Source organism: Euleptes europaea, chromosome 7, assembly GCF_029931775.1.
Source record: "Euleptes europaea isolate rEulEur1 chromosome 7, rEulEur1.hap1, whole genome shotgun sequence".
In the NCBI taxonomy this organism is placed as follows: Eukaryota; Metazoa; Chordata; class Lepidosauria; order Squamata; family Sphaerodactylidae; genus Euleptes; species Euleptes europaea.
In genome coordinates this window covers 90,899,829-90,927,278 of record NC_079318.1, presented here as the reverse complement: position 1 = coordinate 90,927,278, position 27,450 = coordinate 90,899,829, and the positions used below count along the sequence as shown (strand labels likewise).

The 27,450-nt window shown below is 49.2% G+C and overlaps 1 protein-coding gene across 1 annotated transcript; it reads left to right on the top strand.

The window, feature by feature from the left end:
- SYT11 (synaptotagmin 11) lies at positions 1-27,450 on the top strand. Its single transcript, XM_056852627.1, has 4 exons — positions 1-169; positions 12,039-12,865; positions 24,842-24,965; positions 27,140-27,450. Exons 1-4 carry the CDS (start codon positions 136-138, stop codon positions 27,448-27,450), a joined length of 1,296 nt encoding a protein of 431 aa, XP_056708605.1. The 5' UTR covers positions 1-135.

Sequence of the window (27,450 nt, the reverse complement as noted above, 5' to 3'; positions counted from 1 at the left end):
GCCAGCGCTGCATCAGGACCAGTCGGCGGCTCCTGCATCCCTGGGCTCGGAGCATCCTCAGGGCCGGCCGAGGCGTCGCATCCGCCGAAGGGGCCTCCTGCGCTCACAAGGCCGCCGCTCCCGTCGCGGGCAGCCATGGCCGAGATCGCCAGCGTCCGCCCCAGCTTCGGTGAGTGTGGCCGGGGAGGCTGCTTGCTTGCGCACTGCAACCTTGGTTTCTGCCTCCCCCCCATGCAATTCCTCCCCCCCACCCGCCTGCCCAAAAAATGCAAACACCGGGCCTTGGCAGGGGTCGCGATCAACATTCCTCCCCATCGAACCCTACGGTCCTCACCGTAATCCATCTCCGGCATCGGTCCAGGTTGTGTGTTTTCCCCCCTCTCAACTTGCTGGGGGCCGTTGCCAGAAATAAACAACCCTCCCTACGCGGGGCCTTGGGCCCTGAATCCATCGCAAACATCTCCCCTCCATCTTCTGGTTTGCCATCTTCTCCCTCCCTCCATATACACACGGGCCAAGATTGGCACCACCAGCCATCTCCAAGATTTATTTATATAGCAGATCCCCCCCCCAAAAAAAAACCTTGATATGATACTGTTCTCATAGCTGTGGGAGGAAGAAGCAAAGAGTGTACACACGCGCATGCACACACACACACAGAGGGCAAGAACTCCTCCGTACAAAACATATTAAAACACAATTTAAACTCGTTGCTGCTTCTGTCGGTTCCCCCTTTGGGGCATTCCTGCTCCGCAGCCAAAACCTTCTATCTTTTCCATCTCTAGGCCTTGGTAACATTAGCTTCCCTCAAGCCATAGTGAGATCCAGCATCATTCAGTATCCTATCCCATACACACACACAAAACACCACCCAACACTGGCCGAAGCAGCCCGGCCTGCCCTCTCACTCCGAGCACGAGCCGACTTCCCCTACCCATTCTGGGCCAGGTTCCCACCTCTCACCGATCCCCTCCTGATGCCATCCACGCCTGGACTCTCTCCCTTCCCCTGTATCCCATCTCCCTGCCTCCACCCCCGGTGTTCGGGCGTGCCCGGCCTCCACCTCCGGCGCGTGTTGGGTCAATGCCAGGGGTAGAGCCAGGCTGTTCAGTGCGAGGGGCAGGGGTGTTGCAAAGGAAGGGAGGGGCACTGCCCTTCGCCGGCCCGATCCCCTTCCCTTGGGGGGCTGCGGGAGGAGGGAGCAGGTGCAGACTGGTGGCTCAGAGAAGGGGGGGAGGAGCATGACGTGATGTCTATTCCGGGCCAGGCAGTGCCCCAGCTAACTTGGGGGAGGGGAAACTGCCTTTGTTTGCCACCCCCCCTTTTTTGCGAGCAGTATGGGAAAACAGAATCTGAAGTACAGGGAGCGAGATTGTACATGTGCCTGAGATTGGGGGGGGGGGTTGTGTCATTGCTCACAGCCCACAAGTCCTTCCCCTCCCGGATTGAGAGGAAGGAAGGGGAGGGGCCGTGTCTCAGTGGTAGAGCATCAGAAGGTCCCAGGTTCAATTCCTGGCATCTCCAGTTAAAGGGACTAGGCAGGTAGGCTATGTGAAAGATCCCTTCCTGAGACCCTGGGGAGCCGCTGCCAGTCTGAGTAGACAGTACTGACTTTGATGGACCAAGGGTTTGATTCAGTATAAGTCAGCTTCATATTTTAAGGGGAGGGCTGTGGCTCAGTGGTAGAGCATCTGCTTGGCATGCAGAAGGCCTCAGGTTCAATCCCCGGCATCTCCAGTTAAAGGGACCAGGCAAGTAGGTGATGTGAAAGACCTCCGCCTGAGACCCTGGAAAGCTGCTGCTGGTCTGAGTAGTCAATACTGACTTTGATGGTCTGAGGGTCTGATTCAGTATAAGGCAGCTTCATTTGTTCATGTGTTCAAGGGGTAGCGGAGCTTTGCCTGATGCCCTGCAATCTGGCCCCCAGTCGAAGGTGCCCTCTGTCCCGCACGGCCCTCTCCCTTAGTCTCATCCCTTGAGAATCCACACAGAGACAGCAAAGCACAAACACACACCCCGAACCACCCCGCCATTATTGATATTCCCTGGGGGGTTGCCCTGGGAGAAGTTTTGCAGCCTCCCGTCTGTGCCAGCGAGGCAGCTTCTGTTTCATCAGCTGCTTTCAACAGTCCCCCGCCACCTGCCTGAATCTATACCTACACAATAATCGGGCACAACATCCACCACTGTGGCGCCGAGGTGCCCCTTCCTTGGCCAGGTTTGCAGTGAAATTTCTGGCAGGGGGATTATTATGAAAGTGGGAAGGGCCCTCCCCTTCCCCACCCCCGCGCACTGAGATTTAAAGAGACTGGGATGCCCACCTATTTGTGGGTTTTGAATTTGTCCTAAGCCAGCATGGTGTAGTGGTTAAGAGCGGTGGTTTGGAGCTGTGGAGTCTGATCTGGAGAACCGGTTTTGATTCCACGCTCCTCCACATGAGCAGCGGAGGCTAATCTGGTGAACCAGGTTGGTTTCCCCAATCCTATACATGAAGCCAGCTGGGTGACCTTGGGCCAGTCACACTCTCTCAGTCCCACCTACCGCACAGGGTGTCTGTTGTGGGGAAGGGAAGGGAAGGTGATTGTAAACTGGTTTGAGTCTTCCTTAATTGGTGGAGAAAGTCGGCATATAAAGACCAACTTCTTCTCCTTCTTCAATATCTGTACCCAGAATCCCCTTGTGTGTGTGCTTTAATTCTTGCCATCCAGAAATGAATGAGTCGCACACAATGGCATTTCTGATAGATGCAGCTTGCATCTGTGGACAGATGTAGAGCATGTTAATGTTAATTAAAACCCTCTGCATTTTTTATCACCAAAGCGCAGCATTTGACAGTCCTTTGGGGCAAACTCTGCGCTGTGCCATTGCCCTCAAGCTAAGCAGAAATGCAAATGTGACAGCTAACGTGGACAAACATCACACCCTTTGAATTCTGGCTTTAAATCAGATGGGGGAGGGGGGAAACACCAGTGCCTGTTTCTTCTGTAACATGGGAGAGAAACTCTACATTACTGAATATTGGGGTCTCCCCTCCTATTATGTAGGCACCCCAGTTTTTTTACGACACTGTGGTTAATGTGGATCGAAAGCGGGGGGAAATCTGGATTTTGTATGCACCCCCCCCCCGATCGCACCACTGAAGATGCTGTTCCAGCTATTTAAATGTCTCTGAAGGATTATGAATGGGATTATGGAACTATGGGGGTTGACATTTTAGCGTTAAGCCCTTCGCTTCGAAGTCTACTGCAGTAGTTCCCCCAGCAAACTCTCGCACAGTGAAAGCCTAGCGGCACATCCAAAGGCCACTTAAATTTCCCTGTTTCCCTTTTCTGTGTTAATCCCGTTTCCGGCCCAATTTGTTTCTTCCCTGTGACAGGGGGACATTAGGCGCCTGCAATTCGTCCCCACCAATGCAGTTTGCAACAACACATCTGATTGAGCTTTGTGTGTTTCACATTCACACACACAAAACAAAACAAAGGAGAATGGTTCCAGCCACACAATGAAGTCATGATTGGGTAGATGATGCTGAGATTTCATAGCCTTCCCAAACGCAGCTGCTCCATTCTCCCCACATAGTATTTTTACCCGAGAATCATAAGGACTAGAAGATTATCCCAGTTATAACTTTTTATTAAAGTCCCATGTATAAATATGTATGGATTCCATGGGTTACATTCTAGAAGCAACCCCCCCAAAAAAACCTGAACATATTTTATAATTAGTTATGATTAGTTATGGAGCAGGTGTGGTGTAGTGGTTAAATTTAAGGGCAGTGGTTTGGAGCAGTGGACTTTAATCTGGAGAACGAGGTTCAATTCCCCCCTCTTCCACATGAGCAGCGGAGGCTAATCTGGTGAACTGGATTTGTTTCCCCACTCCTCCATATGAAGCCAGCTGGGTGGCCTTGGACTAGTCTCACTCTCTCACCCCACCTACCTCGCAGGGTGTCTGTTGTGGGGAGGGGAAGGGAAGGTGACTGTAAGCCGGTTTGAGTCTCCCTTAAGTGGTAGAGAAAGTTGGCATATAAAAAGCAACCTCCTCCTCCTTCTCCTTCTTCTTCTGTTCCAATTTAAATCCAATTAAATATATACAAAGTATAGATAAATGCTAAAAAATCCAATCTACCTACCTCCCCTTCCCCCGATCTAATTCAAAGAAAATGGTCTTGCAGTAGTTCTAAAAGGATGCTCTGATTTTGGTGCGTTCCAAGCAGAGAGAGTTCCAGCGTTGTGAGGCAGCCAATCTGGATGAAGATATTTCATTGAGGGAGCTTTGCTTTGGTTGCAGGAAATGGGTCAGGACACTGGGAAAGAAGAGGTTCCTGCAATGTGAATGTTGGCGTTTATATGACCGCAGCCTCTGTTTTAAATTCAAGACTGTATATGTGATCTCATGGTGATAGTGAGCCATAGTACTGTCAGAGTACTGGATGCTTTTAGCGAACAATTTGTTTTGAGGGATCTGAGAAAGAGAGACAGATGAACCCTGTAGATAGTCTGGGAAGGAATCCCAAGTTTAAGGGGCAGGGAGGGAAAATGGCAGAGAGTTCCAGCCTGAAAGGGCAGTGAGGGAAAACAGCGAGGAGTTCAGGCATAAGGGACAGTGAGGGAGAATGGCAGGGAGTTCCAGGCATAAGAGCAGCGAGGGAGAATTGCAGGGAGTTTCAGGCATGAGGGGCAGTGAGGGCAAATATTAGGGAGTTCCAAGGTTAAGGGGCAGTGAGGGGAAACGGGGGGGAAACGGGCAGTCATTTGACAGAGCGGGAGGCTTTTGGGCAGCTGGAGAAGTGACGGTCATGGGAAATAAGGGCAGAAAGGAAATAGTTGGTGTTGAGGAGGAAATTAAAAGAGAGAGAGAGTTATAGCACCATCTTCATATTCTGGGAAGGGAGTTCAGAGGTAGCGAGGCAGAATGCTAGCGAGTCCAGGCCTCAGAGGCAGCCAGGAAAATGGTAGGGCTCTCCAGGCATAAGGATAAAACTAAGGTAAAAGGCAGTGTTTGGGTTGAATGTGGAAAAAGGTCTTTTGTGCAGAGGACTTCCCGTGACAACAGTTTACTGGGAATATTTTATTTTGTCACCCGCCTTGTAGGGCAGAAAGGCGGCGTATACATTGCGTAAAAGAAATTTTAAAAAACTACCCTAGTCATCAAATGTATCTTAACTCTTCAAATGTCTCTTTGCCTGCTCTGATGAAAGTAATGGGTTGGATCCTGGCGATCCCTTCCACTCACAGCGGTGCAAAGAGCCTTCCCTGATGCAAGAGGCCATGTTTCTCTGCTTTCCCCCCGAGAGAAAGAGGTTGTTTTTGCTGTGGCTTGTAATAACTGGGCCTTTTCATTCGATCTCATGAAAAGCCCTGAGTTAATCTGGGTGATGTCATCAAACCAGCTGAGGTCAGCCCTTTTGTGTTCTATTACTTTGGCATTTAATTCCATGGTTACCTTCTGTAGCAAATGTCCTAAGGGCTAGAAGGGAGCGAGGTGAAGGTTTCATCCCAACCACCTACCCCCATTCCCTGTTCCAAAACACCTATAAGTCCTTGAACACACATGCTTACGCTCCATAACTGAGACTCGTGTCAATGTCTGGATTTCCACGGAATTCAGCATCTTTTGGAAAGACCTGGCTGACACAGGGAAATCACCCTTGCAGGGGTGCTCCAGGGAAGTAATAAAGGGGGGGGGACACAGAAAAGTCAGCAGGCTACGAAGGTCTATCAAAAGACTCCCTTCAGAACAGGCACTGCATTTTCAAACTTTTGTCCGCATCCATAAGGACTAGAAACCCGGTTAGTTTCAAAATGAGTCGCTGAGGTTCTCAAGGAGACAAACTCTTGTCTGCTAGGCTGTTCGTGTCACATGTAAAGGATGCAAACGGCTCACAGCCTGGTTTGCCAATTCTGAACGAGGAAAAGGAGAGTAAATATATTCTAGTGTATACATTTCTTTACACCCAGAAATTCCTACAAAACATTAGCTGTATGGCACTATTTTCTGTTGGCCAGTGGAACGGCTGTTCATCAGGGCTTGAGAGGATATCAGGTCTACACCATGAACCCACTTTACAATCGGTACTTTGGTCCACTGAATTCAGAGTGGCTCCCTTCTTTAGTTAGCACGGTCTCTCCTTCCAGACAAAGTGTTCCCTTATATCTTTCATATTTTTATTCCTTTCTTTCAAGGAGCTCAGGACACGATATATGGTCGTCCCCCCCAATTATCCTCACACCAGTCCTATGACGTAGGCTGTGTGTGAATAGTCCAAGGTCCACCTAAGGTGCCAGCCCTGTGTAGTGTTTAGAGTGTCGGACTAGGATCTGGGAGACCCAGGTTCGAATCCTGACTCTGCCATGGAAGCTTGATGGGTGACTCACTAGTCACACCACTCTCAGCTTAACCTATTTCACAGGGTTGTTGTGAGGAGAAGAGGAAGAGGGGAGAATGAAGTAAGCTGTTAGTAAATAAATAAATGGGGTTGATGGCAGAGGTGGAAGTTGAACTTATGTTTGGTGAGGGGCTGTGGCTCAGTTGGTAGGGCATCTGCTTGGCATGCAGAAGATCCCAGGTTCAATCCCCAGCATCTCCAGTTAAAGGGACTAGGCAAGTAGGTAATGGGAAAGACCTCTGCCTGAGACCCTGGAGAGCTGCTGCCAGCCTGAGTAGACAATACTGACTTTGATGCACCCAGGGTAGCGTATCTGCTTGGCATGCAGAAGGTCCCAGGTTCAATCCCTGGCATCTCCAGTTATAGGGACTAGACAGGTAGGTAATGGGAAATACCTCCGCCTGAGCCCCTGGAGAGCTGCTGCCAGCCTGAGTAGACAATACTGACTTTGATACACCCAGGGTCTGATTCAGTATAAGGCAGCTTCATGTGTGTTCAATGCATTTCCCAAGCCTGGCCGACTCTAGCCAAAACACTGTGCTGTCTGTGCTGTTGATTGCAGTCTTTGGCATTACCACCCCGGTGACTAATGGGCTATTTGTAATCACTGTCTACTTTCCAACTTCTCTGTCATATTTTCTACAAGCGATGATGCTCCAAGTGGGAAACAGTCCACCCTCAGTTTAGGGTCATTCCTCCTTAAGATGACCAGTTGCCAAGGAAGAGTAACAGCATCCATCTTGGCCCCTCCCAAGAAAGGTCTTGGATCTCAGTTGGATCCAACAGGCTGGATTATACTGACTCATCCTCCCAAGCTGGTGAAACTCGGAATGGTCCTAAAGGGCCTGACCCCACAGCATCTGAAAGGCCAATCGGTAGGGTTGCCAACCTCCAGGTACTAGCTGGAGATCTCCCGCTATTACAACTGATCTCCAGCCAATAGAGATCAGTTCACCTGGAGGAAATGGTTGCTTTGGCAATTGGGCTCCATCGCATTGAAGTCCCTCCCCAAACCCCGCCCTCCTCAGGCTCTGCCCCCAAACCCGCCTGTTGCGAAAAGGGACCTGGCAACCCTACCAATCGGTTCCCTTATGAGATCTTCCTCTAACACCCTTTTCGGGACCCACCAGCCACCTGAAATCAGGCAGGTGGAGACCAGGGACAAGGACTTTTGGATTCACATGAAACTGCCTTATACTGAATCAGACCCTTGTTCCTTCAAGGTCAGTATTGTCTACACAAACTGGCAGAAGCTCTCCAGGGTCTCAGGTGGAGGTCTTTCACATCACCTACTGCCTGGTCCTTTTTTACTGGAGATGCTGGGGATTGAACTTGGGACCTTTTGCATGCCAAGCAGATGCTCTACCACTGAGCCACGGCCCCTCAAAGCATCCCATCCTTTGTAATACCTTTACCCATGAGGTTTTCTTGGCACTCTTATGATTGGCATTGAGAAGAAGAAGAGTTGGTTTTTATATGCCGACTTCCTCTACCATTTAAGGGAGAATCAAACTGGCTGACAATCTCCTTCCCTGCCCCTCCCCGCAACAGACACCCTGTGAGGTAGGTGGGGGCTGAGAGAGCTCTGAAAGAACTGTGACTAGCCCAAGGGCACCCAGCTGGCTTCATGTGGAGGAGTGGGAAAACCAACCCAGTTCATCAGATTAGCATCCACTGCTCATGTGGAGGAGAGGGGAATCAAACCGGGTTCTCTAGATTAGAGTCCACCTCTCCAAACCCCCGCTCTTAACCACTACACCACACTGGCCAAGCCGAGACCCCCTTTTAAAATGTGGACATGTCTTTGGCTGTCTTCCTCTCTGCTGTGCATTCCTGCGTGGCATGCCGATTTTGAAATTTGGCTTTTGGAAGCGCTAGAATTTGGTGTCTTGTTTTCGTTCCTTTGACATTGCTTTTTTTGTTGTCTGGGAGCTGCTTTTGAAGAAGGCGCTCGAAAAAGTGTGCGGGAGGAGGGGTGTTTTTTGATAAGCAACGGATAAACAAAATAATCTCCATGGGTGCGATTCTCTGGTTTGGATTGGCAAAGGGCCGATTAAGGACAGGTTCGAAGTATTCCAACGCCCTGAGCAGGGTTGCTCTCCAATCTCCAGGTGGGGCCTAGAGATCTTCCGGAATTACAACGTCTCCAGATTGCAGACATCAGTTCCCCTGGAGAAAATGGCTGCTTTGGAGGGTGGACTCTATGTAGGGTTGCCAGCTCCGGGTGGGGAAATACCTGTAGATTTTGGGGGTGGAGCCTGAGGAGGGTGGGGTTTGGGGAGGGGCTTCAATGGGGTATAATGCCATACAGTCCACCTTCCAAAGCAGCCATTTTCTCCAGGAGAACTGATCTCTGTCGCCTGGGGATCAGTTGTTATAGCGGGAGATCTCTGGCTGCCACCTGAAGGTTGGCGACCCTAACTCCTAAATCCTGACTAAGAAGCTCCTGATGGGTGAAACTCCACACTTCTCGCTCCCAACTGTCAAATTTTGTGCTATTGCAATTAAAACACACAAAAATAGAATGGGAAAAAAATGTTAAACCTTTTTATACTTGTAGAACTATTGTTGATAAGTTAACTTCTCGCGATGACTTGTTATTAAACTGTGTAATTTGTATTAGTTCTACAGTCCCATTGAGTTAGATAATTTGATGTACTAACTTTTGACAGACCGTATTAATAAAATGTGTAAATAACCCTAACTCTGTGGTATGATACCCAAATAAGGTCTCTTCCCTCTCCATCTCCTTCCCTTCCCAACCTCCCCAGGAATTTCCTAACCTGGAGCTGGCAACCTTAACTCTGAGCATGGCATACACACCCCACCTCTCCTGGGCCACACTGGCTGTAGCCGGGGCCAAGCAAGGCCCCAGAGGATGCCGATCATGTCCCATGCCACCCATGAACTGGGTCTCTTCAGTACGTCGGTGCCCTTGGGGCACCCCCTAGCAGTTACTTGGGTGTAGGGTTGCCAACCTCCAGGTACTATATACAAGTAATCATGATACAGAAACAAAATCTAAGCAATTGTGCTATTGGATATATTTAAAGACGTGGAAAGTAGTCTAGAAAGAAACACCGTGGGATGGCCATTGTGCACTAATAATCCTCATCATTTCTCCAGCAAGGAACCTGGAAAAGAAGAAAAGAGGATTTATAAACTATATTAAATAATACTTACCAACTAAATACTTACCAACTGATGAAGATTTATATGAAACAGGACAATTACCGGAAGCCTGTTTTGATATTGTTGTTTGATTTTGTAAATTGTTGAAAGCAGTTTATTTTGGAGATGAGATATCTTTGTGCAGCAACACAGTAATTGTAGGAGCTGAAGCCTGGGGTTGCGGGGTCCCCTGCTCCTCTGCTACCTCCCCCTGGTGAGCCAATGGAGCTTCATCGGCCTCAGACCATGCGGAGGGAGAATCTGAGTCACTTTCTCCCTCCGATGTAGCCAGCGTCTCCCCACTGTCAGCCGCCAGTAAAGGAGACACCTGACCTTCCTCTTCCCCGACCCCCGCGCACCCCGTGGCTGCCCGGGGTTCCAGCGCCTTCCTCCGTCCGTCGGCCCCACCCTCCCTCTCTAGGGTGTCGGCCGCCTCTTCCCTCCCGGCCCGCCCCCCCCCGGCCGGGTCTTCCTCGCGGGTTGCTCCGTCTCCGGCCGCGGCGCCTGTAGGGATAAACATACGGACAGGTAAGGTGTCGACTCCCTGGGTGTCCCCCACCCCCTCCCAAGTCCTCCCCTCCTGCGGTGCCCTAGAGGCACCGGGACTCCGTAGTCCCGGACGGACCGGGCGAGGGTCCGTCTCGGGACAGTAATAATAAGAAATTATACATAAAAATTATTTCATTGGTTTTTTTGTAAACAGCCATAGTGATTGCCCATTGTTGACTAACCTCCAGGTACTAGCTGGCGATCTCCTGCTATTACAACTGACCTCCAGCCGATAGAGATCGGTTCCCCTGGAGAAAATGGCCGCTTTGGCGATTGGACTTTATGGCGTTGAAGTCCCTCCCCTCCCCAAACTCTACCCTCAGGCTCCGCCCCAACCCCCCCCCCCATTGGTGGCGAAGAGAAATCTCGCATCCCTAGTTGGGTGGCTCAGCCAGAGAACCTGCTGTTGGCCAGATGTTTGGTTGAGGTTTCTTGTACAGATTTGGTTGAGGTTGAGAGAAGAGCTTGACCAGGTGACCCCTAGTGAATCTGTGGCAGAGACGAGATTTTAAACTGGTGATCTTCTGATTCAGCTCATTTCTATTCATTTCTGTACTTCATTTATATCCCCCTTTTTCTCCCCAGTTGGGGACCCAAGGGTGGCCTACATGATTCTCCCCTCCATTTTATTGTCACAACAACTGTGTGAGGTATGTTAGGTTGAGAGGATGTGATTGGCCCAAGGTCACCCGGTTGACAGAGTGGGAGAATTCCCATGGCAAAAGGGGGATTCAAATAAGGTTGCCAATCTGCAGGTGGGGGCTGGTGATCTCCCATAATTACAACTGCTCTCCATTCATTCATGCATTCATTCATTAAAATTTTTTAAAAATGGCTGCTTTCGAAGGTGGACTGCATGGCATTATACCCTACTGAGTTCCCTCCCCTCCCTAAACCTCACTCACCTAGGCTCCAGGTATTTCCAAACCTGGAGTTGGCAACCCTAGATTCGAACTTGGTTCTCCCAGATCCAAGTCCTGCATTCTAACCACTATGCCAGTGTGGTGTAGTGGTTAAGAGTGGTGGACTCTAATCTGGAGAACTGGGTTCAATCCCCCAGTCCTACCTGTGAGCCTGCTGGGTGACCTTGGGCCAGTCACAGTTCTCTCATAACTCTCTCAGCCCCACCTACCTCACAAGTTGTCTGTTGTGGGGAGAGGAAGGGAAGGCGATTATAAGCCAGTGTGGTTTTCCTTAAAAGGTTGAGAAAGTTGGCATATAAAAACCAACTCTCCTTCTCCTTCCTTCTCCTCTTCCTCCTCCTCTTCTTCTATGCCACTGGCTCTTATTTCATTTACTTTCTTCATAGGCCACCTTTCGCACTGAAAGACTCAGGGTAGATTACACAGTGCAGGTTAAAATAAGCTTGCTTTGGTGGCAGCTGCCACCAGAGTGTTGATTTTATTCTCTCTCACACTCTTTTCCAGTGTTTTTTTTTAATCACTGCTTTTCTCCCTTGCACTTGAGTGTCTTGTGTGTGTGTGTGTGTGGCTCTGAATCCTGCAGCCGCCATTTTGTGGTTTTGCCCACCACCCTGTGGAGGGGCCATGGCTCAGCAGCAGAGCCTCAGCTTGGCATGCAGAAGGTCCCAGGTTCAATCCCCAGCATCTCCAGTTAAAGGGACTAGGCAAGTAGGTGATGTGAAAGACCTCTGCCTGAGACCCTGGAGAGAAGCTGCCGGTCTGAGTAGACAATACTGACTTCGATGGACCAAGGCTCTGATTCAGTATAAGGCAGCTTCATGTGTTCAAGGTACCCACGGGCTCAAAAAAGTTGGGGACCTCTAGTCTAAGTCAATACGATCAACAGGAGGGGACATCTAGTAAACCGTGCAATAGGGTATAGATTGCAGAAATCTGAAAACAAGTTTCCCCACTGCAACTGTGATGGCTAATTCATTCTGATTTTTTGTCCCCTCCCCTCTGTCCAGATGTCTCCCCCATCGTGGCTGGCCTCATTGGCGCCACCGTCCTAGTGGTGTCCGTCTCCGTGACCGTGTTCGTATGGACGTGCTGCCACCAACAAGCAGAGAAGAAACACAAGAGCCCCCCTTACAAGTTCATCCACATGCTGAAAGGGATCAGTATCTATCCGGAGACTTTGAGCAACAAGAAGAAAATCATACGGATCCGGCGAGACAAGACCGGCGCTGCCAGGAAAGATGGGCAGGGGAACCTTCTGGTAGATGCCGCAGAATCCGGGCTCGTGGGATCCGACAATACCCCCAACGGGTTGAGCGTGGCAACCCCATGCGTCAACCAGCTCCCGATCAAGGTCAGTTATGGAGAAGAACTGAGTCCAGATCAAAGCCTGACCCCAGCGGGCAGCAAACCTTCCTCTCCATCGTCCCCAGAAGAGGACATCATGTTGGGGACGCTGACTTTTTCGGTGGACTACAACTTCCCCAAGAAGGCGTTGGTGGTCACCATTCAAGAAGCCCATGGCTTGCCGGTCATGGATGAACACAATCAGGGCTCTGACCCCTACATCAAGATGACAATCCTGCCGGACAAGAGGCACCGAGTGAAGACGCGCGTCCTCCGCAAGACCTTGGACCCCGTCTTTGACGAGACCTTCACCTTTTACGGGATCCCCTACAGCCAGCTTCAGGATCTGGTCCTTCACTTCCTGGTGCTGAGCTTTGACCGCTTTTCCCGAGATGATGTCATCGGAGAAGTCATGGTGCCACTAGCCGGGGTGGACCCAAGCACTGGAAAGGTCCATTTAACCAGGGAGATAATCAAAAGGAACATACAGGTAAGGTGGGGATGGGTCCATGGCAGAGTCGTCGATCACTTGCTTTGCGTACGAAGGTCCCAGGTTCGATCCCTCACATCCCGGTTCGATCCCTCACGTCGACCATTCTCAAATGTTCCATTTTTGAGCAAGGTGATTGAACGGGTGGTGTCCGGACAACTCTAAGCTTTCCTGGATATAAGGCAAATTGTGTAGACCCCTTCTAGTCTGGGCTTAGGTGTGGTTATCCAGCATGGTATAGTGGTTAAGAGTGACAGAGTCTGATCTGGAGAACCGGGTTCGATTCCCCGCTCTTCCTCGTGAAGGCTGCTGGGTGACCTTGGGCCAGTCACAGTTCTCTCAGAACTCTCTCAGCCCAGGTGGAGGCAGGCCATGGCAAACCACCTCCCAACATCTCTTGCCTTGAAAACCCTATGAGGTCACTATAAGTCAGCTGTAATTTGATGGTACTTTCCACCACCGCATGGGATTGAAACAGGTGCTGGTCTTGACCTTTAAAGCCTTATACAGTTTGGGACCAACCAACCTGAAGGACCGCCTAATCACTTATGAACCCACCCGACCATTACTGTCATCTTTGGAGGCCCTGCATCATGTGCCTCCACCTTCTGAGATTAGGCAGGTGGCAACCCAGGAGAGGGCCTTCTCGGTCATGGCACCAGAGTTCTGGAACTTTCTCTTCTGGGGGATGCTTCTGTCCCCTTTTGTTGCCGTCTTCCACCCTCGGGTGAAGACTTTTTTGTTTTGTTTGGCATTTCATCAATGATTCCTCCTTCCTAACCAACGTTTTCATGTTTTGTATGGATTTTAACTGTTTTGTATTTAAACTGTTTTTAAAACTCTTTTTAAAATGGTTTTTAATTATGTATGTTTGGGAGGGGGTGGGTGATTTTAATGGTTTCATAATGTAATTTTATCTTGTCGGTTTGTGTTGGTTATAAATTGTTAGCCGCTTTGGCAGCCCTTGTAAGGGCTGAAAGGCAGGATATAAAAATTGTAAATTCTACTACGAATAGTGGTAGTAGTAATAGTAGTAGTAGTAATATAATAATATAATATACAATAGAAAACGACATTGCTTCAGAGTAGTTACATTTGACTACTAACTAAGCTACTTTTGAATTTTGTATCATAGAAAAAATAGTTGACCCAATAAGTAGGATATATAAACCAGTCTGATTATTTCTATGATATCTGTAATTATTTCTATTCATTTCTATATAGCGTCTATTCAATTCTATATAGTTTCTACGTGATCTAAATAATTACTTTAAATGTGCTAATAGATTATAGATTGTGTAAGCTGCTCTGAGCCCGACCTTCGGGTTGGGGAGAGCAGGGGTAGAAACGCAATAAAGTAAAGTAAAGTAAAGGGATATCAAGTAGGAAGCCCCTGGGGAGAGGCCTCTGCTACCTTAGAGAGTGGCTGCCAGTCAGACATGATGAAACCGGGCCAGATATACCAATGGTCAGTGTAAGCCAGCTTTGTAGGGGAGGGGTTGTGGCTCAGTGGCTAGAGCATTGGTTTGGTATGCAGAAGGTCCCAGGTTCGATCCCCAACTAGCATCACCAACTAGCAGGCTCAAGTAGTCGGTGATGCGAAAGACCTTTCTCTGCTTGAGCCCCTGGAGAGCAGCTGCCAGTCAGAGTAGACTGGCCTATCAGGATTCCTTCACAGAGGGCAGGCTGTAACTAAATGGAACCTCCATTTCCAGAGCCAGTATACCTTCAGGCCCGGTTTGCAGGCATTCAGTTGGTTACTGTGGGAAACAGGATACTATAGATGGCGCTTTAGTGCAATTCGGCTGAGCTATTTATTCCTATGATCTCAAACCCTAGCTTTATAAGGAATGGGGAAAAAATCTCTCTGGCCACTTTCTCCACACTGTACTTAAAAACCACACATAATTGCTCACTTAGATCTTTGAAGCCTCCAAGGTCTTACAGGGTCTGGCCTAAAAGCCTTCCCATCAAATGTTTATACACAGAGTGCCTCTGTACATGGAGGTTCCATTTCACCGTTGTGATTTATAAGTTCTTCGTCTCTTCCATGAAACTGATTTCCCCTCCTGTAATGGATTCCTGCTATCCCATAGCAGCTTCTAGATTCTGCACAAGGTATCATATTCTACTCGGGCAGCCCAATCATAGTGTTGGAAGGGACCACCAGGGTCATCTAGTCCAACCCCCGGCACCATACAGGAAATTCACAACTACCTCCCCCACACACGCCCAGTGACCCCTACTCCATGCCCAGAAGATGGCCAAGATGACCTCCCTCTCATCATCTGCCTAAGGTCATAGAATCAGCATTGCTGACAGATGGCCATTTAGCCTCTTCCTAAAAACCTCCAGGGAAGGAGAGCTCACCACCTCCCGAGGAAGCCTGTTCCACCGAAGAACCACTCTGTTAGAAAATTCTTCCTAACGTCTAGACGGAAACTCTTTTGATTTAATTTTAACCCGTTGGTTCTGGTCCAACCTTCTGGGGCAACAGAAAACAACTCGGCACCATCCTCTATATGACAGCCCTTCAATCCTAATGGGGGGTGGCAGTTACGGAGCACCCGGGAACAGCGCCGCCACGCCGCCTCCAGAGCTGCTTGCTGCCAAGCACAGCAAGCAGAAAAACCAATTTTGAAGAAAACCCCGTGGAACTCTCCATAGAGTACTGGGGGGCTACGCCTGCTTTTTTGCTGGCGTAACTTGGCTCCTGCAAAAAGGGGCGTTCCCAGGCCAAAAGGGCTGACTAAAGTCAGTCTGCCCCTGGGAACGCCCCCTTTGATACTGGCACAAGCCCCTGTGCCGGCAAAATGCTGCCAGCGAGGCTGCTCCAGTGCCATCACTTGCACTGATGCACGGCTCCCCAAAACTAGCGTGATGGCCCCCCCACCAGCGTCAGTGCCACTTTAGCTTTCATAACTGGCACTGAAGCTGTCCCTGGCGCCACACTGGCTCCTCCCCCATCTGCTTTCAGACATGTTGGAGAATGCACTTTCAACGCATTTTAGCGATTATTTGCAAGTGTGAAATCCACTTGCAAACCACCGCTAAAGTGCATGGGAAGTGCTTATCCAATGTGTGCGAAGAAGCATGGCCACAGATTCCCTCCGTAAAGGGAGATGGGAGAAATATTTATTTTCCACCTGGAATTCTACATACTGATTTGCCGCATTTTCATCCCACTCTTCCTCCCTTTTATCCTCACTACAACCCTGCAGAGTAGCTTAGATGGACAGAGATTGACTGGGCCAGGGTCACCCTGTGATAGGGTTGTCAGGTCCCTCTTCACGGGAAGTTTTTGGGGCAGAGCTTGAGGAGGGCAGGGTTTGGGGAGGGGAGGGACTTCAATGCCATAGAGTCCAATTGCCAAAGTGGCCATTTTCTCCAGGGGAACTGATCTCTATTGGCTGGAGATCAGTTGTAATAGCAGGAGATCTCCAGCTAGTACCTGGAGGTTGGCAACCCTACCCAGTGAGCTTCAGGGCTGAGTGGGGATTTGAACCCAAGGGTCCCCAGTTCCACTCGGACACTGTGACCACGATACAGCACGTGTTACTCTAGCTAGCAGAACAGCACGCTTCCCAGGACTGTGAGCTGTCATGGAAACTGTGCCGAGGTCTCGAGGACAGAAAGTAGACTGCCGATCAGGGTAGAAGTCTCTGTAGCCTTAGGAATATTAGCTAGGAAGCATCCCATTTAGCATTACGAATATGCTTCGGAAAACTGAGGGTTCGATACATCAAATCAAATCACACAAGGTTGGAAGAGACCACAAGGGCCATCCAGTCCAACCCCCTGCCATACAGGATCCCACAATCAAAGCGCTCCCGACAGATGGCCATGCAACCTCTGCTTAAAGACCTCCAAAGACGGGGACTCCACCCCCCACCCCACCCCGAGGCAGGGCATTCCACCATTGAACCGCCCTCACCGTCAGAAAGTTCTTCCTAATGTTTAGGTGGAATAGTTTTTCTCTTAGTTTAAATCCATTACTCTGTGTCCTAGTCTCTGGAGCAACGGAGAACAAGCTAGTTCCCTCATCAACATGACATCCTTCAAATATTTAAACATGGCTATCATGTCTCCCCTCAACCTTCTCTTCTCCAAACTAAACAAACCCAACTCCCTAAGTCTCTCCTCATAGGGCATGGATTCCAGACCTTTGACCATTCTGGTCGCCCTCCTCTGGACACGCTCCAACTTGTCAACATCCTTCTTAAATTGTGGAGCCCAAAACTGGACACAGTTTTCCAAGTGAGGTCTGACATGAGCTACAGGATTACAAGAACACGGGTATGCAAAGAATGGCCCCTTCCAGCTCTGTGATTCTTCGATTCTATGATTCTAAGTCCTGTTCAGGGCCTGCCTTCTGTTTTTCTCTGTCCTTGCAGCATGCAATAATAAATCAATAATTTATTCCAGTTATGGACCAGCAGAATAAAATATACATGAACAGTGCACGTAGCAAACAGACCTCTCTTGTGCAAAGGTTGTCTCCGAGGAATTATGGGTCAGACCAAAGTGACCAGGAGTGGCCAATGTCTGTTGTTTTGAGGGTTACTCTCTGGGACAGTTCGGACCTAAGCCGAAACCAGGGTTCAGTTAAATCGTGGTTGTCTGAATGCAGGGCACTCAGCTACTTGAAGTCATCTAAGGTCCCTCAACTCAGGATTTGAAACCATGGTTTGGGAGGGGCTGTGGCTCAGTGGTAGAGCGTCTGCTTGGCATGCAGAAAGTCCCAGGTTCAATCCCCAGCATCTCCAGTTAAAGGGACCAGACAAGGAGGTTATCATAGAATCATAGAGTTGGAAGGGACCACCAGGGTCACCTAGTCCAACTCCCTGCACAATCCAGGAAATTCACAAATACCTTCCCTTCCACACACACACAGTGACCCCTTCTCCATGCCCAAAAGATGGCCAAGATGCCCTCCCTCTCATGAACTTCCTGAGGTCATAGAATCAGCATTGCTGACAGATGGCCATCTAACCTCTTCTTAAGGTGATGTGAACAACCTCTGCCTGAGACCCTGGAGAGCCACTGTCTGAGTAGACAAGACTGACTTTGATGGACTGAGGGTCTGATTCAGTATAAGGCAGCTTCACGTATTCTTGGGTCATTGGTTCACTACAGACTCGCTAGCCTGGCCAAAGAGGAACCAGCATTTGCTGAGACAAACCAGGGTTTGAGCGACTGTTGTCAAGCCCGAGTTTCACAAACCAAATAACTTAAAGCAAACCATGGTTTTGCGTTATGTCTGTACTGAAACTTATTCTCCAGACAGTGCTTGGCTTTAAAGCTGGCACATTACCTACAAAACTCAGAAGATTCATGAAGCTGCCTTGCGCCGCTTGAGATCATTGAGCCATCGACTCCTAGATCACCTGCTTGGACCGGTGGCTGCTTTCCAGGGCATCCAGCAGAGAAAGGCCTTTCCCAGCTCCCCTGTCTGAGATGCACAGATCGAACCTCTTCCCATCATGCTGTGCTCTCTCTCCAATAATACATGACGTTGCCTTATACCATCAGACATGCTTTCCAGATCAATATTGTCTATTCTGACTGGCTGCAGCTTTCCAGGTCCTCGGGGAGATAAACTTTTTTTCTCCCCTTGCTACCCAAGATTCTTGGAGGTGGCTGTTTCTGCCCCTTCAGCTTTCTGCATGCAAATCAAGAGCAAGATCCGAGTCGAGTAGCACCTTAGAGACCAACCAGGTTCCCAGGGTGTAAGCTTTCGAGAGCTTCGAAAGCTCCCTACGAAAACTTACATCCTGGAAATTTGGTTGGTCTCTAAAGTGCTACTGGACTCCAGTCTTGCTATTCTACTGCAGACCTACATGGCTACCCACTTACAGAATCATAGAGTGGGGAGGGGCCATGCAGGCCATTTAGTACGACCCCCTGCTCAATGCAGGATCAGCCTAGAGCACCCCTGACAAGTATTCGTCCAGCCTCTGCTTAAAGACTGCCAGTGAGGGGGGAGCTCACAACCTCCCTAGGCAGCCCTTTCCACTGCTGAACTACTCTTATTGTAAAAAAAAATTTCTTAATAGCCAGGCGGTACCTTTCCGCCCGCAATTTAAACCCATTATTGCGAGTCCTATCCTCTGCTGCTAACAGGAACAGCCCCCTGCCCTCCTCTAAGTGACAGCCCTTCAAATACTTCATGAGAGCCATCCTGTCCTCCCTCAACCTCATCTTCTCCACCCTAGACATTCCCAACTCCCTCAGCCTTTCCTCGCAGGGCTTGGTCTCCAGGCCCTGGATCATCCTCATCACTTTCCTCTGCACCCACTCGATTCGGTCCACATCCTTTTGGAAGTGAGGCCTCCAGAACTGCACACAGTACTCCAGGTGCGGCCTGACCAATGCACTGTGCCGGGGAACAATGACATCTTGAAATGATCTACGTGCAAATCAGTTGCTGGACCACTGAGCCACGGGCTCAGCATGTGACATGACGAGGTCGGAAAATCTCTGGTTTCCATAATCTGAGAACAATTCTTGTGTGTGCACACATGGAGCCACCAGAGTCGAGAGAAAAAAATAACTTCCAGGGCGGGGTGGGGTGGGGCTGCATCCTACGCTCTACCTCCGGACTAGAACGTAAAAAATATTATTTGTCTCCAGATTCCAATGACGCCGGTCTCGTTCTGGTTAATAAAAAGACGCCTGATACCTTTTTATTAGGACCTATCAAAACGACAGAAGAGTGTGTGCAAGATAGGGTTGCCAACCTCCAAGCGGTGACGGGAGATCTCACACTGTTACAACTGGTCTCCAGGCAAAAGAGATCAGTTTCCCTGGAGGAAATGACCGCTTTGGCAATTGTACTCTATAGCATTGAAGTCCCTCCTCTCCCCAAACCCGGCCCTCCTCAAGCTCCACCCCCAAAATCTCCAGGTATTTCCCAACCTGGAACTGGCAACCCCAGTGAAAGATCTTGAGCTCTCCAGAGCTCTTCATCTGGCAGGATGTTAAAAAAGTGGGAGGGGTGGAAAAGGGAGAAAAATATGTCTTAAGGGGAGGGTCTGTGGCTCAGTGGTGAAGCATCTGCTTGGCATGCAGAAGGTCCCAGGTTCAATCCCCGGCACCTCCAGTTAAAGGGACCAGGCAAATAGTTGATGTGAAAGACCTGTGCCTGAGACCCTGGAGAGCCGCTGCCAGTCCGAGTAGACAATACTGACTTTGATAGACCCAGGGTCTGATTCAGTATAATGCAGCTTCATGTGTTCAAGCCCCCCTTCCCTGCATCCTGGATAGAAAGCCAGGCAGAGTTGGAAAATGGTGCTGGGTAGACCTGGGGTCCGGTTACATCTTGGACATATTGAGGAAAAAGGAGGATCAGCAGGTGCTAGGGTTGCCAACCTCCAGGTACTAGCTGGAGATCTCCTGCTATTACAACTGATCCCCAGGCAACAGAGATCGGTTCAACTGGAGAAAATGGCCGCTTTGGCAATTGGACTCTATGACATTGAAGTCCCTCCCCTCCCCAAACCCCGCCCTCCTCTGGCTCCGCTCCAAAAACCTCCCGCAAATGACAAAGCGGGAACTGGCAACCTTAGCGGGTGCCTCTAACAGTGGGTGGGGAGGAAGTAGGCTGCATCTACATTCCCCCCAATAATAATAATGAGGACTCTGAGATCTCCATTCCTACTTGGCATCTGATGAAGGGAGCTTCGACTCTCGAAAGCTCATATCCCGAAAACCTTGTTGGTCTCTAACATGCGGCTGGACTCGAATCTGGCTTCCCCTCCCCAATAATTCAATTGCTTTGCTAAGCGTTTTTGCAAATGTCCACACAAGGGCTCGTTTTACATAATTTAATCTAACGTTTACGATCGCTATAATTATTCAGAGTACTTTGGCGAAGACTGGGTTAGCGGAGGGGAGGCGTGATCTATGTAAGAGTTTTATTTGTGTGTTTTTTAATAAGGTTTTTTTAATTTATAGATAAAAACAAAACAGGAAAGGAAAGGAAAATTACAAGCCATATCATGATCACAGTTACAATTAAATCAGTTATACCAATCAGAAAAGTCAACGAAAAAAATATACCAACGGTAATATCAACAATATATGATAAAAGGCAATAGAAGTTATGAGCAATAGATAATAAAGTCGTAATGACCATTAAATAATAATTATCCTAATATTTTTAGCATGAACCATAAAATACATTGTTTGGTACTCGATAAACACTATATTAGTATTAAGCAACGTTTTAAAAGTTTTTAATGATTTCTTTTTTCCATTTTATGTTTGGTAAGTTCTATTTCTTGAAGCCACCGTAGACGTTTCTATGATTAGGCAGAGAGAAGGGAACTTCTAAGTAAATAAAACCGAGTACCTGCTGTTTCAGTCGGATGACGCCCTGCACCACATAATAAAAAAGAAAACCGGCAGCATCCCTGGTCTCGTAAAGTCGCTTCTGTGTCTCGCCGTCGGGCTTGTGCTATTTAATGAGTCCTGTCTAAGCAGCTGGCTTTCCCTCAGTCATGCCTTGCTACCACTGGAAAGGAAGTCTTGTTCCAGCTGAGCCGAGTAGAAGAAGAGTTGGCTTTTATATGCCAATGTTCTCTATCTTTTAAGGAGAACCAAACCAGCTTACAATCTCCTTCTCTTCCTCTCCCCACAAACAGACACCTTGTGGGGTAGGTGGGGTTGAGAGAGAGCGGGGAGAACTGTGACTGGCCCAAGGTCACCCAGCAGGCCTCATATATAGGAGTGGGGAAACCAATCCGGTTCACCAGATTAGAGTCCGCCGCTCATGGGTAGGAATGGGAAAACCAACCCGGTTCTCCAGATTAGAGTCCACCACTCTTAACCACAACACCACCATGGGGTGTCGTGGAAGGCTGGAAAGGAAGTGATGCTGAGCATAAGCCACCTGACAGAAGGAGATGCCCACCAGGTGCAGTCCCCAGATAGCAGAGATTGCTTCTGTATTCACTGTTTATGGTCTGAAATCACCATCATCAGTTTTAACAGAGAAGCCAGGTGACATCCCTTGTAACCCATTGCACTCGTGTTTCCCCCACTGTCCTCCCATTTTTTACCAGATCTGATTTGTAGTGATTTAAAAGAACAATATACCATGCATTTTCAACTCCTAATTGTCCAGTATGGACAGTCAACTTGCTGTTAAAGTTTCTTGAAGCCTTTTCCTCCTGCTTTGAAGCTGCTTTGGGTCCCCATTTGGGAGAAAGGCAGGGTATAAATGAAGTAAACAAATAAATAATTTGTAAATAGCCAGAGAGCAAACCGTAAGGGCCAAGAGGAGGGGCTGCGTCTCAGTGGTAGAGCCTCTGCTTTGCATGCAGAAGGTCCCAGGTTCAATCCCCGGCATCTCCAGTTAAAGGGACTAGGCACATAGGTGATGTGAAAGACCTCTGCCTGAGACCCTGGAAAGCTGCTGCCAGTCTGAGTAGACATTATTGACTTTGATGGACCAAGGGTCTGATTCAGTATACGGCAGCTTCATATATTCATATATATGCAACCTGTAAGCAGCCGATCAGCTTCATATCCTGCAGGACCTTGGAGACATCAAAGCCCTGGACGCAGTGAAATCCAAAGGCCTTTTCAGCCTTCCACCACTCCGGGAAATCATGCCAGATGCCACTGCTCAGAGTTGCAAGCCATTTAAAGGCACGGCTTTCTGTGCCTTTGGCCTTCTCCTGCTTTTTAAGAGAAAGAAGCTGAAAGGTTGGCGGGTTGCTTCACCTCCCTCCCCTTGAACGATCTCTCACTCCCAGGTTCTATGCACTTAGCAGTCACTTAGAAAAACAAATCATGCTTCCTCTAAGCAGCTCAGGGTGAAATATATGGATCTCTCCAGCCTCCAGTTTTGTTTTGAGTTTAACTGTAAAACCAGTAGAAATAAAAACAATTGCACAATGCAGAAACGCAAAAGATGTAGAGAGTCTTGAACACAATTTCATAGGACGACCCCGACGTGTGGTTAAGAGCAGCGTAGTGGTGAAGAGCGGTGGTTTGGAGCGGTGGACTCTGATCTGGAGAACCGGGTCAGATTCCCCCACATGAGTGGCGGGCGCTAAACTGGTGATCCGGGTTGGTTTCCCCCCTCCTCCACATGCAGCCAGCTGGGTGAACTTGGGCTAGTCACACTCTCTCAGCCCCACCTACCTCCCATGGTGTCTGTTGTGGGGAAGGGAAGGAGATTGTGAGCCGGTTGGATTCTTCCTTAAGTGGGAGAGAAAGTCGGCATATAAAAACCAACTCTTCTTCTTCTATTAAATTGTGTTCAATACTTTCCGTGCACCTTTTTGCATTTCTGCATTTTGGAATCGTTTTTAATTCCTGTGTAGTTAAAGGGACCAGACACCACCCTGGTCGAGACCCTTTGTGATGTGTCGGAATACCAGGGCAAGCAGCGCCTTGCGCTATGGCTAGCTATACTCTAGGCATGAAATCTAGGACACGGCACCCTGGCCGTCCATGGCAACCCAGCCTGCCATTCACTGGCTTAGCAGTAGCTTTGTAACATTTGGCAAGGCTTCGCTTTATTTCCACCGTATTAACTTTCTTTAAACGAAGCCAGCTTCTTTCTCTTCACCCCCCACCTTTTTCTTTTAATCCAGACTAAGATGGATAATGCCAAGAAGTATTTAAGGCCACTGGGAAAGCGTTTAACATGTAAACAATCAAATGCGATCCCTTCTGCTTCTCTCCTGATGGTTGAGGTTCAGAGGATGCAGAACGGACGTTTTTTAGCTCCATAGATTGCTCATTCCTGCAGTGGGGGAAGAATCCCATCTCTTCCAAGAGGCAAAAAGTCTAACGTGTTGACGAAGTGGCTCCAGGTGCGACTGCTTGTAATTCAGGCCATAGTTGTAAGAGGTTATCTTTGCAGGGGTCTTTCTCCAAAAACTGGAGATGAGCTGTAATTCCAGGGGATCCCCAGGTCCCACCTGGAGGCTGGCATCCCTATTCACATCACCTACTACCTGACCCTTAACTGGAGATGCCGGGGATTGAACCTGGGACCTTCTGTGTGCCGAGCAGATGCTCTAACACTGAGCCATGGCCCCTCCCTCTCCCACTGCTACATATTCCCTGGAATCCATTCCCCTAACAACAGCGGTTTCCCCACTTTTCTCTCTGAAGCTCCTCAGGAAAGCGAAAGGGACTCGAGAGATTTAACACAATGACCTGAAGTAGTAAACTTCAGTGTGGTGCCAGCGTGGTGTAGTGGTTAAGAGCGGTGGTTTGGAGCGGTGGACTCTAATCTGGAGAACCGGGTTTGATTCCCCACTCCTCCACATGAGCGGCGGACTCTAATCTGGTGAACCGGGTTTGTTTCCCCAGTCCTCCACACGAAGCCATCTGGGTGACCTTGGGCTAGTCACAGCTCTCTCAGCCTCACCTACCTCACAGGGTGTCTGCTGTGGGGAGGGGAAGGGAAGGTGATTATAAGCAGGTTTGATTCTCCCTTAGGTGAGGGGCTGTGTCTCAGTGGTAGAGCCTCTGCTTGGCATGCAGAAGGTCCCAGGTTCAATCCCCGGCATCTCCAGTTAAAGGGACTAGGGCAAGTGGGTGATGTGAAAGACCTCAGCCTGAGACCTGGAGAGCCATGGGGAGGGGCTGTGGCTCAGTGGTGGAGCATTTGCTTGGCATGCAGAACGTCCCAGGTTCAATCCTCGGCATCTCCACTTAAAGGAAAAAGGCAAGCAGGTGATGTGAAAGACCTCAGCCTGAGAACCTGGAGAGCCGCTTCCAGTCTGAGTAGACAACGCTGATCTTGATGGACCGAGGGTCTGATTCAGTAGAAGGCAGCTTCATGTGATCTTGTGTAAGTGGTAGAGAAAGTAGGCATATAAAAAGCAACTCTTCTTCCAAACAAATTGGCCAAATTACAAAAAAAAATAAAAATAAAAAATAACCAAGGGTGGGTTGGGTCAGCCAGGCTGCGATTCCAAGGCTGACAGCCTATTTCCCGTCTCTCCTCAGAAATGCGTCAGCAGAGGGGAGCTGCAGGTTTCCTTATCTTACCAGCCCGTCGCTCAGCGCATGACTGTCGTGGTGCTCAAAGCCAAACACCTGCCCAAGATGGACATCACCGGCCTCTCAGGTAGAAGCTATTTACTCTGCCTTGCGCTCGTGTTTCTCCCTTCCGCGCTGCGTGGGAGCTGGCGACTGCGCCCGCCTCTATATCGGCGTGGAGCAGGTTGCTCCGTAATTAGCCGCCTGCTGGCTGATCGCTTAGTACTCGCACTGGATCCAGGCCGCGTTCCAGGTCCCCCCAGGGCCCGGCCGTCATTCTGATGCGCAGACAAGTGGAAACAATTTCCTGTGCGCTGCTGTTCAGGGCTGATACAATTAGTGGTTGCTGTGGCACCGAAGGGTATTGCTGGGCACCCCATAACGGGATGGCAAGGGGGTGGGTAATGTTTTGGCTAACAGGCTCATTTATAAACGACAGGGGAGGCCATTCAAATGGGAACAGGGCAGAACAACGTGAGTGTGATGTGGAAAGAGCGAGCATTTTCTCATTCTCATTGTTCGTTTATGCGTGGGAGTTTTACCTGAGGTTTGTTGCTCGCTGGACCCACACTTTCCTGTTGGGAGTCTATGCCCCAGCAGTCTCCAAGCTCAAACCAGGAAGTATTTCAATCCCCGCCCCTTGAAATGCTGCTTCGTAATTGGCTGTAGTGAGAGAAAAGTTCCCTTCCCCCCCAAACCCAATTGCCGCATAAAAATGCACTTTAAGAACATAAAACAAAAAATGGAGCAATCTGAAAAGAAGAGCGGGGCGGGGGAGAAATTCAAGCCTCGGTTTTTAAAAGTCTTTCTTCTGCTCAGAAAGAACTCCCAGGACACAGGAAGCATTTGAATCCCCGCCTCTGGACATGCTGCTTTGTAACTGGCTGTGAGAGAAACTAAGCTTACATGTCCCGCACTTTGCCTTATGCACAGAGATTTCACCTGGGCTGAACTCAGGGGTGAGGGAAGAATCAGGTTAACAGAGGAACAAGAAGTCCCGGGATTTGTGAGGGCTGGCAGCAAGGTCATCTCTAATGGAGGGAAAACTCATGCATTACTCCATGGACCAACTGAGACAGACCGGGGGGGGCGGTGAATGTGAGTGAAAGTACCCATGCATAAACGACCATTGTCTCAATCTTCTGGAATACAAGAACTTATGGGTGGGGATGCCATCCAGTGAAATTATGTGTGTATGTGTGTAAAGTGCCATCAAGTCGCAGCTGACTTATGGCAACCCAGTAGGGTTTTCAAAGCAAGAGACTAACAGAGGTGGTTTGCCATCGCCTTCCTCTGCATAGCAACCCTGGTCTTTCTTGGTGGTCTCCCATTCAAGTACTAGCCAAGAAAGACCCTGCTTAGCTTCTGAGACCTGACGAGATCAGGTTAGCCTGGCAGTGGTAAACCACCTTCGAACTTCTCTTTGCCTTCAAAACACAAGAGCTAGATCCACAAGAGGGGGGTCTACGAGAGAGGGTCTTTTAGGTGGCAGCCCCACTATTATGGAACAACCTCCCCAGGGAGCTGTGCCTGGCCCTCTCGCTTTTAATATTCAGGAGGCAGTCAGAGGCAGATTGATTTAGGACTGCATTTGACTAATTTAATTTGTATTTCTTAGCAGTCCTAATTGGAGACTTTACATGGTCGTCGTTAGGTGTTTTTATAATTGTTCTTTTGTTTATGTCATAAACCACCATTGAGTTCTGCAAGGTATAGTTAATTGTGGATAGTGAAACTGTGGATAGTTAAATCTGCATAGTTAAATTTTGGAACTCCCTTCCCCAGGATGTGGTGATGGCTGCCAACTTGGAAGGCTTTAAGAGGGGAGTGGACATGTTCATGGAGGAGAGGGCTATCCATGGCTACTAGTCAAAATGGCTACTAGTAATGATGCATACCTATTCTCTCCAGGATCAGCCTATGATATTAGGTGCTGTGGAGCACAGGCAGGACAATGCTGCTGCAGTCGTCTTGTTTGGGGGCTTCCTGGAGGCCCCTGGTCGGCCACTGTGTGAACAGATTGCTGGACTTGATGGGCCTTGGTCTGATCCAGCATGGCCTTTCTTATGTTCTTATGTAAGGTAGAAAGGCAGCTAATCAGTGTTTCAAATAAACGAAATAAAGACATCCAGGCATGATGGAAGAGTACCCTGGCCTCCAGGGACCCGAAAGGCAATCCCATGCCAGATGGGTTTCTGTGAAATCTCTCCCAATCTCGTTCCTGGCCTGTGTTATTGGCTCCCCCCTTGTCCTTCTCTCCGGCAGATCCCTACGTCAAGGTGAACGTCTACTACGGCAGGAAGCGCATCGCCAAAAAGAAAACCCACGTCAAGAAGTGCACCCTGAGCCCCGTCTTCAACGAGTCTTTCATTTACGACATCCCCGTGGACCTCCTGCCCGACATCAGCATCGAGTTCCTGGTCATCGACTTCGACCGCACCACGAAAAACGAGGTGGTGGGGCGGCTGATCCTGGGGGCGCACAGCGTCACGGCGGGCGGCGTGGAACACTGGCGGGAGGTGTGCGAGAACCCGCGGAAGCAGATCGCCAAGTGGCACAGTTTGAGTGAATATTAG

Excerpts from the sequence above, each read along its gene's own strand:
- SYT11 (XM_056852627.1), top strand. The coding sequence starts at position 136 with ATGGCCGAGATCGCCAGCGTCCGCCCCAGCTTCG. Across the intron at positions 170-12,038 it reads CAGCGTCCGCCCCAGCTTCG|ATGTCTCCCCCATCGTGGCT; the intron begins GTGAGTGTGGCC and ends CCCTCTGTCCAG. Across the intron at positions 12,866-24,841 it reads TAATCAAAAGGAACATACAG|AAATGCGTCAGCAGAGGGGA; the intron begins GTAAGGTGGGGA and ends GTCTCTCCTCAG.